Genomic DNA, 15,082 nt, shown 5'->3' with positions numbered 1-15,082 from the left:
ACAAATATTAGCCAGGCGTGGTGGTGGGCACCTGTAATCCCAGCTACTAGAGCGGCTGAGGCAGGAGAATCACTTGAACCTGGCAGAAGGTTGGAGTGAGCCAAGATTACGCCACTGCACTCCAGCCTGGGCAACAAAGTCTCTGTCTCAAAAAAACAAAAACAAAAACAAACGAGGGCAGAGATGTAAAGGGACACTCAGGGCAGGTGTAGAACGAAACGCATGGCAGCAAGGGGAAGAGGGGAGACAACAGATGGCAGGCAGCACACTGGGGCTGGAAACACAATCTGAAGTCAAAAGTGGACAGAAAACTAGGTGCAGTGAAGAGGAGAGAAATAAACAACAGGAGTCTACAGTAATCCAGACACCATCACCAACTTGGAGAAAGCGAGTGGCATCGAATAGAGCATGACCCAGTCAGAGCCATGAGACTCATGAAAGCCAGAGAGACACAGAGGCTCAGAGACCTAAGGAGTGGGCCTGGTTCGTCCATCTTTTTTTTGTACTCAGTGCTTTTTGTATCCTGTTTGGAAAACAGGATGTTTCCACTTTTCATGCCCTCACCAAGGTCATGAAGACATTTTCCTGTTTTCTTCTAGAAACTTTATTGTGTGAGGGCCGGGTGCAGTGGCTCACGCCTGTAATCCCAACACTTCAGAAGGCTGAGGAGGGCGGATCACTTGAGGTCAGGAGTTCGAGACCAGCCTGGCCAACATGGTGAAACGCCGTCTCTACTAAAAACACAAAAATTAGCTGAGTGTGGTGACACACGCCTGTAGTTCCAGCTACTCAGGAGGCAGGGGCAGGAGAATCGCTTGAACCCAGGAGGCAGAGGTTGTAGAGAGCTGAGATTGCACCACTGCACTCCAGTCTGGACTACAGAGCGAGACTGTCTCAAAAAAAAAAAAAAAAAAAAAAAAAAGAAAAAGAAAAAAGAGAAAAAAGAAGCTATATTTTTTGTTGTCACATTTGGATCTGCAATTCACTTCAAGTTATATTTTGCATATAGTATGAGACAGGGCTAATTTTTTCTCCTTGCAGATATCCAACTGCCCCGCATCATGAACTAGGGGAAAAAATTCCTTTCCTTAGTCAAGTGCAGTGGTACCTTCATCACACATCAAGTAATTGTACAAGTGTGGCTGTGCCTAGACTCTTCATATCCTGTCCCCTTGGTCTGTCTTCCTACCCTTCTGCCAACTGTATATCATCCTGGTTGGATGCTGCAGATTTTTTTTTTTTTTTTTTTTTTTTTGCACATGGACATGGTGGCATATGCCTGTGATTCAGCTACTTGGGAGGCTAAGGCAGAAGATCACTTGAACTCAAGAGGCAGAGGTTGCAGTGAGCCAAGATTGCACCACTACATTCCAACCTGGGGAGACAGATTGACTGAGACTCCCTCTCAAAAAACCTGCACGTTATGCACATGTACCCTAGAACTTAAAGTATAATAAAAAAAAAAAAAAAAAAAAAAAAACAAAAAAAAAAAAAAAGAAAAGAGACAAGATCTCACTCTTTCACCCAGGCTGGAGTGCAGTGGCAAAACCATTGTTCACTGCAGCCTCGACCTCCAATCCTCAAGAGATCCTCCCACCTCAGCCTCCTGAGCCGCTGGGACTATAGGAATGAGTCACCACGCCCGGTTCTCTATTTTATTTTTTGTAGAGATGAGGTCTTGCTATTTTATGGAGGCTGGTCTTGAACTCCTGACCTAAAGAAATCCTCCTGCCGGGCGTGGTGGCTCACGCCTGTAATCCCAGCACTTTAGGAGGCCGAGGAGGGCGGATCACAAGGTCAGGAGATCGAGATCATCCTGGCTAACACAGTGAAACCCCGTCTCTACTAAAAATACAAAAAAAATTAGCCGGGCGTGGTGGCGGGCACCTGTAGTCCCAGTTGCTGGGGAGGCTGAGGCAGGAGAATGGCGTGAACCCAGGAGGTGGAGCTTGCAGTGAGCCAAGATTGCGCCACTGCACTCCAGCCTGGGTGACAGAGCAAGACTCTCTGTCTCAAAAAAAAAAAAAGAAATCCTACTATTTTGGCCTCCCAAAGTGCTGGGATTACAGACATGAGCCACTGGGTCTGGCCTGGTTGCTGGAGCTTCCCCTGGTCATGCAGGTCCGGGTGCTTTATTATCCTCGCCTAGCTTAGCCTTGTCTTTCCACACATTTACAAAGAGTCAATCAGTGTCCAGTGTTTACCAAAATACCTGTTTTGACTGCATCACGTTGAATCTTCAATTAATTTGGATGGAACTGACCTCTTGACAATACTGAGTCTTTCTATCCATTGTTGAGTCTCTGATTTCTCCCAGCTACGTTCTGTGATTTCAGTGTAGCCGTTCTGCAAACCTTTTGTTGGATTTACCCCTCAGTGCTACTTTTCAATGTGAAGTCTACTTGTCTGTTACTGGCATATAAAAATAAAACTGGGGGTCGGCCATGGTGGCTCATGCATGTAATCCTGGCACTTCGGGAGGCTGAGACAGTGAGTTTGAGACTAGCCTGGGTGATACGGCTAAGCCCCGTCTCTACAAAAAATGCAAAAGTGAGCTGGGTGGGGGTGGCACGCACCAGCAGCTCCAGCTGCTAGGGAGGCTGAGGCGGAGGTTGCAGTGAGCTGTGATGGCACCAACCTGTGATGCACTCCAACCTGGGTGACAGTGAGACCATGTCTCAAAAATAATATTAATAAATAATAAAACTAATTTTGTCCATATTGCCCTTATATCCAGCAACCTTTCTAAATGAAGGTCACTTATTAATCCTAACAGTTGCTTAGCAGACACTTGGACTTTCTACATGCACAATGAGTTACAAGACACAGGGGACAAAAATCAAGGCCATGGAGAGAGCGAAACCAAGTCACAGCCATGAAGAAAGACCTTGAGACACATTCATAAGGAGGGAACAAGCGTTTCAAGAGGATATAGCATCATCTAGGTGCTCAACACCCCAAAAGGGAGACAGACACATATCTCTATAAGGAAACAGAAAGGAGGGGTCTGAAGCCCCAAGTGGAGAACTCTCCCCATCCTGTCCCAAAGCCAGTCCATGTGGCTAAGGAAGGCCTGGCAGTGGGAGGGCTGGTCTCTGCGGCCTGGCTTACCGGGACAGGCCCCTGGACAGCCCCCACCACGGGGGCGGCTCCTCCGCCTTGCACAGCCTTCTTAGTGGCTGGGGTCTCCTGGCTCTTGGGCTTCCTCTTCTCCCGCTTGCGGTCCCGCTCCACGAAGGTGCCTTTCATCTTGGCAATGATATCTGAGTCAGTCTTGGCGTACTGGATACGCTACCAAAACAGAGAGCAGAACGGGTTAAGAGCGTGGATTCAGAGTCCAAATGCCAAGATTCAAAACTGGACCTTTATCAGGGGCCAGGTGCTGTGGCTCATGCCTGTAATCCCAGCCCTTTGGGAGACTAAAGGGAGCAGGTCACGAGGTCAGGAGGTGGAGACCAGTTTGGCCATCGCAGCAAAACCCCATTTCTTTGTCTCTGTCTCTCTCTCTCTTTCCTTCTTTCTTTCTTTTTTTGAGACATTGTCTTGCTGTGTCACCCAGGCTAAAGTGCAGTGATGCAATCTCAGTTCACTGCAACCTCCGCCTCCTGGGTTCAAACAATTCTGCCTCAGTCTCACTGCTAGCTGGGATTACAGGCACCCACCACCACGCCCGGCTAATTTTTGCATTGTTAGTAGAGACAGGGTTTCACCATCTTGGTCAGGCTGGTCTCGAACTCCGGACCTCGTGATCCATCCACCTCAGCCTCCCAAAGTGCTGGGATTACAGGCACCAGCCACCGTGCCTGGCCGGGAAACCCCATTTCTACCAAAAATACAAAAATTAGCTGGGCACTACTACTCAAGAGGTTGAGCCAGGAGAATCGCTTGAACCCAGGAGGCGAAGATTGCAGTGAGCTGAGATCGCGCCAGTGCACTCCAGCCCAGGCGACAGAGCAAGTCACTGTCTCAAAAAACAAAACAAAACAAAAACAAGAAACAAAAAAATCAGACCTTATCAGGAGCTTACTGAGAAACACAGAAATATAAATGTCTTGGCCTTAACTTCCTTGTCTGAAAAACGGGGATTATGATACCTCCCATTCAAAGGACTGTTATGAGGACTAAATGAGCTAAAGTGCTTGGAACAGTACCTGATACACAGTAAGCAAGTGTTCAGTAGAAAGGCTGTTGGTATTTTCAAGGGAAGCTGGAACAGCAATAAACATCAGGCCAAAGGCCCGAGGAGACAATGCTAGGAGAGGAGTGCACTGCAGGGGGATTTCCTGTCACACAAGAATACACCTCAGTCTTCCAGGTTCAATCTCATTCACTTAGCTGTTTAAGGAGAACCTGCCAGAGGCCAGGTGCAATTCGAGGCTCTGGGAATAAAGCAATGAACAAAATAGACAAAAACCCCTCTTTCATGGTGCTTATTCAGTAGGGGAAGGTATGTTAAACATTCTTAGTGTGGCACAGTAGCTCACGCCTGTAATCCTAGCACTTTGGGAGGTTGAGGCTGGCAGATCACTGGAGCTCAGGAGTTCGAAACCAGCCTGGGCAGCATGGCGAAACCCCATCTCTACTAAAAATACAAAAATCAGCGTTTCCAGGGGAGATAGCATCGTCTATCTCATCAAAAATAGAAAAATAAATAAAACAAACTTTAAAAAAATTTAAAGATTTTTTAAAATTTATTTTTATTTTTTGAGACACAGTCCTGCTGTGTCACCCAGGCTGGAGTGCAGTGGTGCGATATTGGCTCACTGCAACCTCTGACTCCCGGGTTCAAGCAATTATCCTGCCTCAGCCTCCCAAGTAGCTCGGATTACAGGTGCCAGCCATCACGCCCGGCTGATTTTTGTATTACAGGCATGAGCCACCATGCCCAGCCAAATATGTATATACGCATTTTGAGACACAGTCCCGCTCTGTTGCCCAGGCTGGAGTGCAGTGGCAGGATCTCGGCTCACTGCAACCTCCGACTCCCAAGTTCAAGCGATTCTCCTTCCTCAGCCTCCCAAGTAGCTGGGACTACAGGCGCCCGCCACCACGCCCGGCTAGTTTTTGTATTTTAGTAGATGGAGTTTCACGGTGTTGCCCAGCCTGGTCACAAACTCCTGAGCTCAGGTAAACTGCCTGCCTCGGCCTCTGAAAGTGCTGGGATTCCAGGCGTGAGCCACCGCACTCAGCCAAAAAAAGGATTTTTAAATGAGGCAAGGTGCAGTGGGAGCCTCGTCCAGTCTCACCTTGGCGAATGAACCCTAATATCCCCTCCTCTAATCCAGGCCCGCCCAGTCTCCTATAACATTTTACACACCCACACAGCCTCCATACCCACAATGCTCACCATGGGCTTGTCATAGAAGGGGAAACCCTGCATGGAGCGCAGGGCGTTGGTGGCGCTGCTGACCTCCTTGAAGATGACAAAGGCCTGGCCCCTCATCTTCAGGCTCCGTGATACCAGGATATCCAGGATCTGGCCAAACTGGGAGAAGATGGCGTACAGGGACTTTTTTAGCTCTGCAGTGGGGAAAGAAAAGACCTTTGAGCTCCCCCCACCTTTTTTTTCTGAGGCGGAGTCTCGCTCTGTCGCCCGGACTGGAGGCAGTGGCCGGATCTCAGCTCACTGCAAGCTCCGCCTCCCGGGTTTATGCCATTCTCCTGCCTCAGCCTCCCGAGTAGCTGGGACTACAGGCGCCCGCCACCTCGCCCGGCTAGTTTTTGTATTTTTAGAAGAGACGGGGTTTCACTGTGTTAGCCAGGATGGTCTCGATCTCCTGACCTCGTGATCCGCCCGTCGCGGCCTCCCAAAGTGCTGGGATTACAGGCTTGAGCCACCGCGCCCAGCTGAGCTCCCCTTAATAGAAGAAGCGCAGCCCAGATAGAAGACCATCAGCCAATTGACGGGGTACCCAGAATGCCTCAGGTCCATAATCTCTCAAGACCTAACAATCACAGAAGCGGCCCGGAACCACTCAAGTAGCCAAGTACGCCCTTCTGTAAGATGTGCTTACAGAGAGCTGCTATATAATGAACATGTGCACATACATGCAAAGTGCTCAGGACAGCATCCAATACATAGTAAACGCTCAGTAAATATGAGTGATTCTTTTCATTGCCACCAGCACCCTGACACAGGCCTGCATGACGTGGCCCTGGCCGCTTTCCCCCAACTCATTCCTGCCCATATTCCACTGTGCTCCTGAGTCCCCAACCACACTGGCCCCTAGGTCTGACACACCAATTCTGCCCCAGGGCCTTTGCACTGGCTGCTCCCTTTACCTGGAACATCCCTCCCCTGAGGTTTACATTGCGGCCACCTTCTAGTCACCCAAGTCTCAGAGGAAACATTGCCACCTCTGACTACCATGTCTAAATGTCTTCCCATGTCATTCTTACTCTACTTCCTTTTCTTTCATGACTATTTCCTGCCTCCTGTCATGGTACGTTAACTTGTCTATCTTGCCTGAGGAGCAATAAGCCTGTCCCATTTGTTTACTGCAGTATCTCCATGCCTAGCACAGACTCCACCACACGTTTTTATTTTTATTTTTTTGGCAACAAGGTCTCACTTTGTCACCCAGGCTGGAGTGCAGTGGCATGATCATGATTCACTGTAGCCTCAACCTCCCAGACTCAAGCGATCCTCCTACCTCAGCCTCCTGAGTAGCTGGGACCACAGGTATATGCCACCATGCCCAGCTAACTTCTGGATTTTGTGCAGAGACAGGGTCTTGCTATGTTGCCCAGGCTGGTCTTGAACTCCTGAGCTTAAGGAATTAGCCCACCTTGGCCTCCCAAAGTGCTGGGATTACATGAGTGTGCCACCACACTTGGCTACAAACATTTGACTACAGACACCATCAAGTGCTTTTTTTAGACAGGGTCTCCTTCTATTGCTCAGGCTGGAGTTCAGTGGCATGATAATAGCTTACTGCAGGCTCGACCTCCCAGGCTCAAGCAATCTTCTCACCTCAGCCTCCCAAGGAGCTGAGACTACAGGCACGCAACACGACGCACGGCTAATTTTTTATTTTTTTGTAGATACAATCTCCTATGTTGCCCAGGTTGGTCTTGAACTCCTGGGCTCCAGTGATCCTCCTGCCTTGGCTTCCCAAAGTGCTGGGGTTACAGGCATGAGTCATCGCACCCCCATCAAATGCTTTAGAGGTAACTTCCTCACAGCAACCCCATGAAGTCGCAACGATGACTGTCCCAGTTTTACTCAAATGGAAACAGGTTCTCAGAAGATTCCTCACTGGACCAGGGCAACAATCTGGAGGGCACAAGAGCATGGCAGAGCCCAGTCCACGAATTCCATCTGAATCCGGTACCACCACATCTCACCAGCAAAGGGCATCACTTGACAGCAAGTGGGATTCAAGCTCAACAAGGATGGACTCCCTCTCACCACCCAGGTCTGCAAAGGGTACCAATGTCTTATGCAAAGTAGATGGCTGAGATGGCCAAGCATGGTGGCTCACACCTGTAATCCCAGCACTTTGGGAGGCCGAGGTGGGCAGATCCTTTGCGCTCAAGAGTTCAAGACCAGCCTGGGCAATATGGTGAAACCCTGTCTCTACAAAAGATACAAAAATTAGCCAGGCATGGTAGTGCATGCCTTGTGGTCACAGCTACTTGGGAGGCTGAACTGGGAGGATCACTCTAGCCTGGGAGGCAGAGGTTGAAGTGAGCCATGATCCCGCCACTGGACTCCAACCTTCATAAAAACTGGCCTGGCATGGTGGCTCATGCCTGTAATTCCAGCACTTTGGGAGGCTGAGGCAGATCACTTGAGGTCAGGAGTTCAAGACCAGCCTGGCCAAGATGGTGAAACCCCATCTCGACTAAAAAGGCCAAAAAAAAGAAAAAAAAAAAGAAAAAAAGAAAAAATTAGCTAGCTGTGGTGGAGTGCACCTGTAATCCCAGCTACTTGGGAGGCTGAGGCAGGAGAATAGCTTGAACCAGGGAGGCAAAAGTTGCAGTGAGCAGAGATTATGCCACTGCACTCCAGCCTGGGCAACAGATTGAACACCCGTCTCAAAAAAAAAAAAACGCTGAGCTGAAGCAGAACCCACTTGGTAAAATAGATACTAGGCAGGAAAGAAGCAAGAAAATGTGTGCAGGCTGGGTGGGAGCAGGGACAGCAATCAAGGTTGTTTTTAAGCAATTAGTCAGAAAGTCTCCTGGGGGTAACATTTCTGGTTTTCTTCTCCATACTCCAGCCCCATGAATCTCATTCAGACTTCACTCATTCCACTGGACTCTGGGCCTCTCTCTACTCTCCAGCCTCCTCGTGCCCATTCGCATTTACCCTCCACAGTTGGGAGGATAGTCCATCAGGGAGGCAACCAGGACAGGGAAGCAAGCTGGCTCCCCAACACCCTCAGGGCAAAGTCTGACGCCTCATAGCCACGAGCCACCAGTGCACAGCTCACAGCTTGCTGGAAGCTTCTCCATGATTTACAGGCCTCTAGGCCTCAGGCCCACAAAACTACTTGTAATACCCAGAATGTGCCAGGCTCTTTTACCCCTAAACATCTGGACAAGCTGGCCCAAGTTAATAACACTCTTCTCCCTCAATGTAACATAAATACTACTTACTCTACCTGGCAGGCTCTCCAAAACGTCTCCTTTGCCAGGAAGCTGAATGGATCCCTCTGTCTTTCTAAGGTCCCAATCCCAGCCCTCAACACTCTGCCTAAGCCTCCTGCATGATGGCCCTGACTACTCTGGGCTGTCACTGTCCTAAAGAACCAGGGTTCCAGTCGGGCGCAGTGGCTCACGCCTATAATCCCAGCACTTCGGGAGGCTGAGGCAGGTGGATCACAAGGTCAGGAGTTCGAGACCAGGGTAGCCAAGATGGTGAAACCGTCTCTGCTAAAAATACAAAAATTAGCCAGGCATGGTGGCAGGTGCCTGGAATCCCAGCTACTCAGGAGGCTGAGGCAGAGGACTGCTTGAATCCGGCAGGCGGAAGTTGCAGTAAGCTGAGATTGCACCACTGCATTCCAGCCGGGGCAACAGAGCGACACTCCATCTCATTTTTAAAAAAAAAAGAAAAAAAAAAAAGAACCAGCGTTCTATGTCACCAGTGTGTCCCCAGCACTGCCCAATAATGGCAGGGCACCACACTCTAAAAGCACATGCAAAATTTACATTCCTGGTTTTGTTTTCTTTTTTTCTTTTTACAGTGGTGCAGTCTCAGCTCACTGCGACCTCTGCTTCCCAGGGTTCAAGTGATTCTCCTACCTCAGCCTCCCGAGTAGCTGGGACTATAGGTGTGCGCTGCCACACCCAGCTGATTTTTGTATTTTTAGTAGACACGGGGTTCCACCATCTTGGCCAGGCTTGTCTTGAACTCCTGACCTCAAATGATCTGCCCACCTCAGCCTCCCAAAGTGCTGGGATTACAGGTGTGAGCCAGTGCTCCGGCTGCTGGTTTTGCTTTCTTCAAGAGCCACTTCACTGGTGACCTCAAACTGAATCCCAGTAAGTTCCTTCGGTTCTCCTGACAATTTTCTAGAAGTGATAAGAGCTAACATTTATCCAGCCCTTACTAGCTGCCAGTTACCATAAAAAAGAAATACTGCAAGGTTTAGCTAATTTAATCTCGCCCAACATCCATGCAAAAAAGGTATTATGATTTTGCTCAGTTTTTAGATGTAGAAAATGAGATTCAATAAAGGTGATAATTTACTTGAGAACGTGAGAGGATCTTTCCGATTTCAATAACTGAGTTCTTTTTTTTTTTTTTTCCTTTTTTCAGATAGGTTCTTGCTCTGCCCAGGCTGCAGTGCAGTGGTGCAATCATAGCTCACTGCAGCCTCAATCTCTCTAGCTCAAGCGATCCTCCCACCTCAGCCTCCTGAGTAGCTGGTACCACAGGCATACCCCACCCACGCCCAGCCTTTTTTTTTTTTTTTTTGTAGAGACAAGGTCTCATTTTGTTGCCCAGGCTGATCTTGAACTCCTGTGTTTAAGTGATTCTCCTGCCTCTGCCACCCAAAATGTTAGGCTCACAGGTCTGAGCCACCACGCTCGGCCAAAAATTGGGTTCTTAAGCAAAATTCTATACCGGTGGCTTCAACTATTTTACTTGCTATGTGACCCTGGGCAAGTCACATCACCCTGTCTCAGTTTCTTTTCCTTTTCTTTTTTGAGACGGAGTTTTGCTCTTGTTGCCCAGGCAATGGTGTGATCTCGGCTCACTGCAACCTCCGTCTCCCGGGTTCAAGCGATTCTCCTGTGTCAGCCTCCAGAGTAGCTGGGATTACAGGCATGCGCCACCACCACGCCCACCTAATTTTGTATTTTCAGTAGAGGCAGGGTTTCTCCATGTTGGTCTGACTGGTCTCGAACTCCCGACCTCAGGTGATCCGCCAGCCTCGGCCTCCTAAAGTGCTGGGATTACAGGGGTGAGCCACCACGCCCTGCCACAGTTTATTAGTTGAGAAATGGGAATAACAATAGCCTTCTTCCTACAAGCTTGTTGTGACAATTAAATGTAATCAAGATTTATATAAAAGCACACAGACCAGCCCATGATACAGAGCATTAGCCACCATTATGGTACATTTTCATTGTGAGTTGATCAGAAAAAGCCGGTGACCAAGAAAGCCTCAGTCCTTTGCCCTCATGGAGCTCAACGGCCACTGGGAGGAGAGAGAGCCCCACGACAGCTCAGAGGAATCAGGGCTTGATGGGAGATGGCCTCCGCGTATGGGAATTCAGCGGCAGCCACGTGAAGGGACAGGGGAAGGCTTCCTGGAGGAAGGGTCCTCTGACCTCAAACCTTGTAAGATGAGCAACAGTGACCAGGTTAAAGGGCAGAGCATAAGATGAAGTAATAGAGTGTTGAAGACAGGAAGTAGTTTGTGTAAAGGCCAAGGGGTTAACGCGAAGTTTGGCTGGAGGAACACTTAGAGAAGCGGGTGCAGGGGGTGGAAGAGGGACCAGCCCGTGCGGGACAGTCTGGAGTCCGGACTATCCCGAGAACTCACCATCCTTCTTGATCTTCTCATTGAGGTTGTTGATATAAATAGTGTGGTTAGGGCGGGTCTCGGGAACTGCCATGGAGTGAAGTGTTGAGGTAAGGCTTAAAGGAGGAAAAACGTGACTTTAGCCCTGGGTTTCGCCAAATCCTTTGTCCCACCGTTGGCTGCTCAAGGATCTTCCTCCCAAAAGGAAGTCAGGTAAGGCGGGCGTAGGGGGAAGGATCGAGGCAAAGCGCGGGCAACAAAGCGTGCGTAGGACCCGCTTCTCCAGCCCGCGTGCAGAGGGAACTCTCGAGAGATTTACTACGACTTCCAGGATGCTCTACGCGACCCCGTGGGCGGAGCGCCCTAAATGGCGACTCCCATTGGCCCACGCATTCGAAGGGCAGTCCCGGAGAAAACCCGGATGTGGGAGACAGTATAGAAAAACGGGGACAGGTTTTGGGCAGCCTGGCCTCGAGCAGCAAGTTTCCTGAAACAAGTCCAGGAAGGCCCGGACGGCAAGCGTACCGCTCGCCCGCCGCCGATGGTCGTTTTCACCCAAGGTTACCTTCCGACAGGACCGCAGTTCTCTCAAGCGGCGCCTGCTACTTTCCTGAGACCAAACCACGAAGCTTTCTCTCCTGGCACCGCCCCTGCTTTTCTGCCAGGCAATCCCGGGCTCAGCTCTTGCCAATCAAAATGATATTTGAGTTCCCGCCTAGGTAGAAAAACCCCGCCCGACCTCCTGAAAGCCCACCTCCTTCCGTGACTCCCGGGTCTACGGACCAATCAGTAAAGGTCACTAGTATTTTGCCAATCGGGACGCGTCTGGCGCTGTGGTGTCTTCCGGAGGCAATGCTTTTTGAAGTCCCGCCTCTTCCCCCGAGATCCGCGTTTTCTGTCACGTGATCGCCAAATGGGCTGGCACTGTTGCGTGTGATACCCCGTGATATGGGAAAAGCAGTGTGCGGGGGCCGCCATTTTCCGGGAGTGGGAGGTGTACCTTACTTCCTGACTCCTTTTCCTTTTCCACCGGTTATCGCGGCGCCCACCGGCCTCTGATCTCTGAGTCTTCTCCAACCCACAGACGTTTTTGTTGCTCTGGTTCCAGGACCTTCTCCACAGCTAGGCCATTTTTCCTGCCTGGTGTCCATTTTGACCTCTTGACCTCTGACTCAAAGGTCAGCCCAAAGGTTCCAAACTCGGGCCTGGGATGTGAGGGGGTACGGAACCTAAGTTCTCCGAATCTTTAGCCCTGGGCTCCTAAGTCGCACCCTTCAGGCACCTCACTTTAGGTCTGAGCCTTAATATCCCAAACTTACTCGTGTGTTTCCACATCCAGCCCCAAAGAATGAGTTAACTCCTACTAACTCTCCACCTAAGACTCCCGAGGTAACCCAACCGGTACTACAGATCCGGTTCCGGATTTAAGGACCCCACCCTGTTAACTGTCAGGTGCCTTATGACTTGAGTCACCCTCGCAATTCCTGCTCCCATGGTTTCAAATATTAGCTGTGGTCCTTTCACACCCACTGCTCAGCCCCCAGATTCTGGAACTCAGCTCGTAAATTTTTAAAATCTCCATCCCTGAGACCGTTCTCCGTTGGCGGATCCTTCCCTCCCTACCTTCTGAACCTCTCAGCCCCTCCTGTAGACCCCAAAATGACTTCTCCATGCTTTCCTCCCCTAAAACCACCAATCCCTCCTCCAAGAACCCCTGTACCCCAAGCCAGCAGCATTCCATCTCCTCCTCTACCCCCAAGTTCCCTGGACTTTTTAGCTTTACCATCCCCTCCCTGGAGTCAGCAGACTGCTGTTCCCCCACCGCCCCCACTGCCTCCTCCACCCGCTGCCACGGGGCCTGCTCCCCCTCATGTCTTCGGCCTGGAGAAGAGCCAGCTCCTGAAGGAGGCCTTGGAGAAGGCTGGCCCGGTCCCCAAGGGCAGAGAAGATGTGAAGAGGCTCCTGAAACTGCACAAGGACCGGTAGGGTCTCCATGCCCCACCCACCACCCAGGCTCTGCCCTAGTCACTTCTTCACAGATCACTTCAGCCATTTCCTTTTGGGGGGAGGGGCGGTTCCCGTGTCCTCAGGATCAAACAGCCTGACTACTTAGGTCCCCTGCCTAGATCCCTTCCATGGTGGTGTGCCTCCAGCAATGAAGAAAGCTGTCCTCACAAGTGCCCAGTCCATGCTGGGCGCGTTGGCTCATGCCTGTAATTCCAGCACTTTGGGAGGCCGAGGCAGGTGGATCACCTGAGATCAGGAGTTGGAGACCTGCCTGACCAATATGGTGAAACCCCATCTCTACAAAAAATACAAAAATTAGCTGGGTGTGGTGTCATGCGACTGTAGTCCCAGCTACTTGGGAGACTGAGGCAGGAGAATCGCTTGAACCCCGGAGGCAGAGGTTGCAGTGAGCCAAGATTGTGCCACTGCACTCCAGCCTGGAAGACAGAGCGATACTCTGTCTCAAAAAAAAAAAAAAAAAAAGGCAAGTGCCCAGTCTAGTGGGGGAGACAGATCCCTCCACCCTTCCAGACAGTGACAACTCAGAGTGGACAGGGCTGTCATGACAAAGCCCAGAGGGGTGTATGACCCAGGCTGGGGAGTCAGGGGGAGCTTCTTGGAGAAGGGGAACCCTGAGTGCTGTTGAGCAAGTCGTGCAAATGCTGTGTGATGAGAGTAACCTGCTTGTGCAGGGGCCTGGAGTGAAATGAGGACATGTTCTATTCAAGGAACTGCAAATATGTCCTTAACTTGCCGGGAAAAGTGGCAAACATGGGGCTGTGAAAGCGGCAGAGCCAGCCCACGCAGGACAGAGCGGGCTCTGAGAAGGGACTGGGACTTTCCTGAGGGCATGGGGGAGCCCTGGAGAGGCTCTGTGCAGGGAAGGAGGTGTTCTGTGGAAGTAGTACTTAGGAGCCTTGAGGAAACTGGGACATCCAGGGACCCAGGTGGTAGGGGAAAGGAGAGTGCCAGACCTGGGCTGGGGCTATGAGGCTGAGGTTTAATGATTGCCTGGCTGAAAAGAGGGAGAAAAGACTTGCCCAGACTCACATTGAAACTCCAAGCTTTCTACACAGGTTTTTTTTTTTTTTTCAAATGGGGTTTCTCTCTTTCATCCAGGCTGGAGTGAACCGGCGTGATCTCGGCTGACTGCAGCCTCCGCCTGCCCACTAGCACCCGCCTTCTCCCCGTTCAAGCGATTCTCCTGCTTCAGCCTCCCGAGTAGCTGGGATTACAGGTGCCCACCACCACGCCCAGCTAAATTTTGTATTTTTAGTAGAGACGGGGTTTGTCATGTTGGCCAGGCTGGTCTCGAACTCCCAACCTCAGGTGGTCCACCTGCCTCAGCCTCCCCAAGTGCTGGGATTACAGGCGTGAGCTACTGCACCCAGCCTCCAGACACATTTATAATCTTCCCTAAATGCCCGCACTGAGATGAGGCAAATTTAATGCAAATTATAGCCACCCTTTACTGAATGCCTACCCTATGTCAGGCGCTGTTCTAAGTGTTTAAATATTAATTTACTGAATCCTCTCAACAACTCCATGAGGTAGAAACTGTTTTTGTCTCATATTCCTGATGAGAAAACTGAGGTTCATAGAAGTGAACCCCCTCAGCTATAGTGCAAAAAAGAGGAAGAGTCCAATTTGAGACTCTGGTGGCAGGGCTCCAGGCTGTTTGTTTGTTTGCTTGTTTGTTTGTTTTGGGGACAGGGTCTTGCTCTGTTGCCCAGGATGGAATGCAGTAGCTGTATCACAGCTCACTGCAACCTCAACCTCCCAGGCTCAAGTGATCCTCCCATCTCAGTCTCCAAAATATCTGGGACCACAGGTACGCGCCACCATCCCTGGCTAATTTTTTGTACATATATATATTTCTTGTAGATACAGAGTCTCGCTATGTTGCCCAGGCTGGGTCTTGAATTCTTGGGCCCAAGCGATCTTCTTGTCTTGGCCTCCCAAAGTGCTGGAAGTACAGGTGTGAGCCACCGCACCCAGCCTGGCTCCATGCTTCTTATTTTTTTTATTTATTTAGAGATGGAGTTTCGCTCTTGTTGCCCAGGCTGGAGTGCAGTGGTGTGATCTTGGCTCAC

The 15,082-nt window shown here is 50.3% G+C and overlaps 2 protein-coding genes across 6 annotated transcripts in view; one reads left to right on the top strand and one right to left on the bottom strand.

The window, feature by feature from the left end:
• The window catches only part of SNRPA (small nuclear ribonucleoprotein polypeptide A), a 15,018-nt gene extending 3,365 nt beyond the window's left edge, over positions 1–11,653 (bottom strand). The window contains exons 1-4 of one of the 5 annotated variants that reach the window (XM_011952490.1): positions 11,548–11,617; positions 11,004–11,098; positions 5,348–5,520; positions 3,112–3,291 (exon numbers count right to left, since the gene is read on the bottom strand). In XM_011952490.1, the coding sequence (XP_011807880.1) occupies positions 3,112–3,291; positions 5,348–5,520; positions 11,004–11,076 (426 nt within the window). In that variant the 5' untranslated portion in view covers positions 11,077–11,098; positions 11,548–11,617. Of the gene's footprint in view, positions 1–3,111; positions 3,292–5,347; positions 5,521–10,999 lie in introns of all 5 variants that reach the window. The other 4 variants (XM_011952491.1, XM_011952489.1, XM_011952493.1 and 1 more) reach the window with 4 other exon arrangements.
• A 295-nt stretch (positions 11,654–11,948) lies between these two features.
• Positions 11,949–15,082, top strand: part of LOC105519186 (chromosome unknown open reading frame, human C19orf54) — an 8,090-nt gene continuing 4,956 nt past the window's right edge. Inside the window, exon 1 of the mRNA XM_011952487.1 lies at positions 11,949–12,964. Within this exon, the coding sequence (XP_011807877.1) occupies positions 12,642–12,964 (323 nt within the window). The 5' untranslated portion in view covers positions 11,949–12,641. The remainder of the gene's footprint in view (positions 12,965–15,082) is intronic.

This window comes from Colobus angolensis, unplaced genomic scaffold, assembly GCF_000951035.1.
Source record: "Colobus angolensis palliatus isolate OR3802 unplaced genomic scaffold, Cang.pa_1.0 Scaffold34, whole genome shotgun sequence".
Taxonomy (NCBI): domain Eukaryota; kingdom Metazoa; phylum Chordata; class Mammalia; order Primates; family Cercopithecidae; genus Colobus; species Colobus angolensis.
This window is presented reverse-complemented; position numbering and strand designations above follow the sequence as displayed.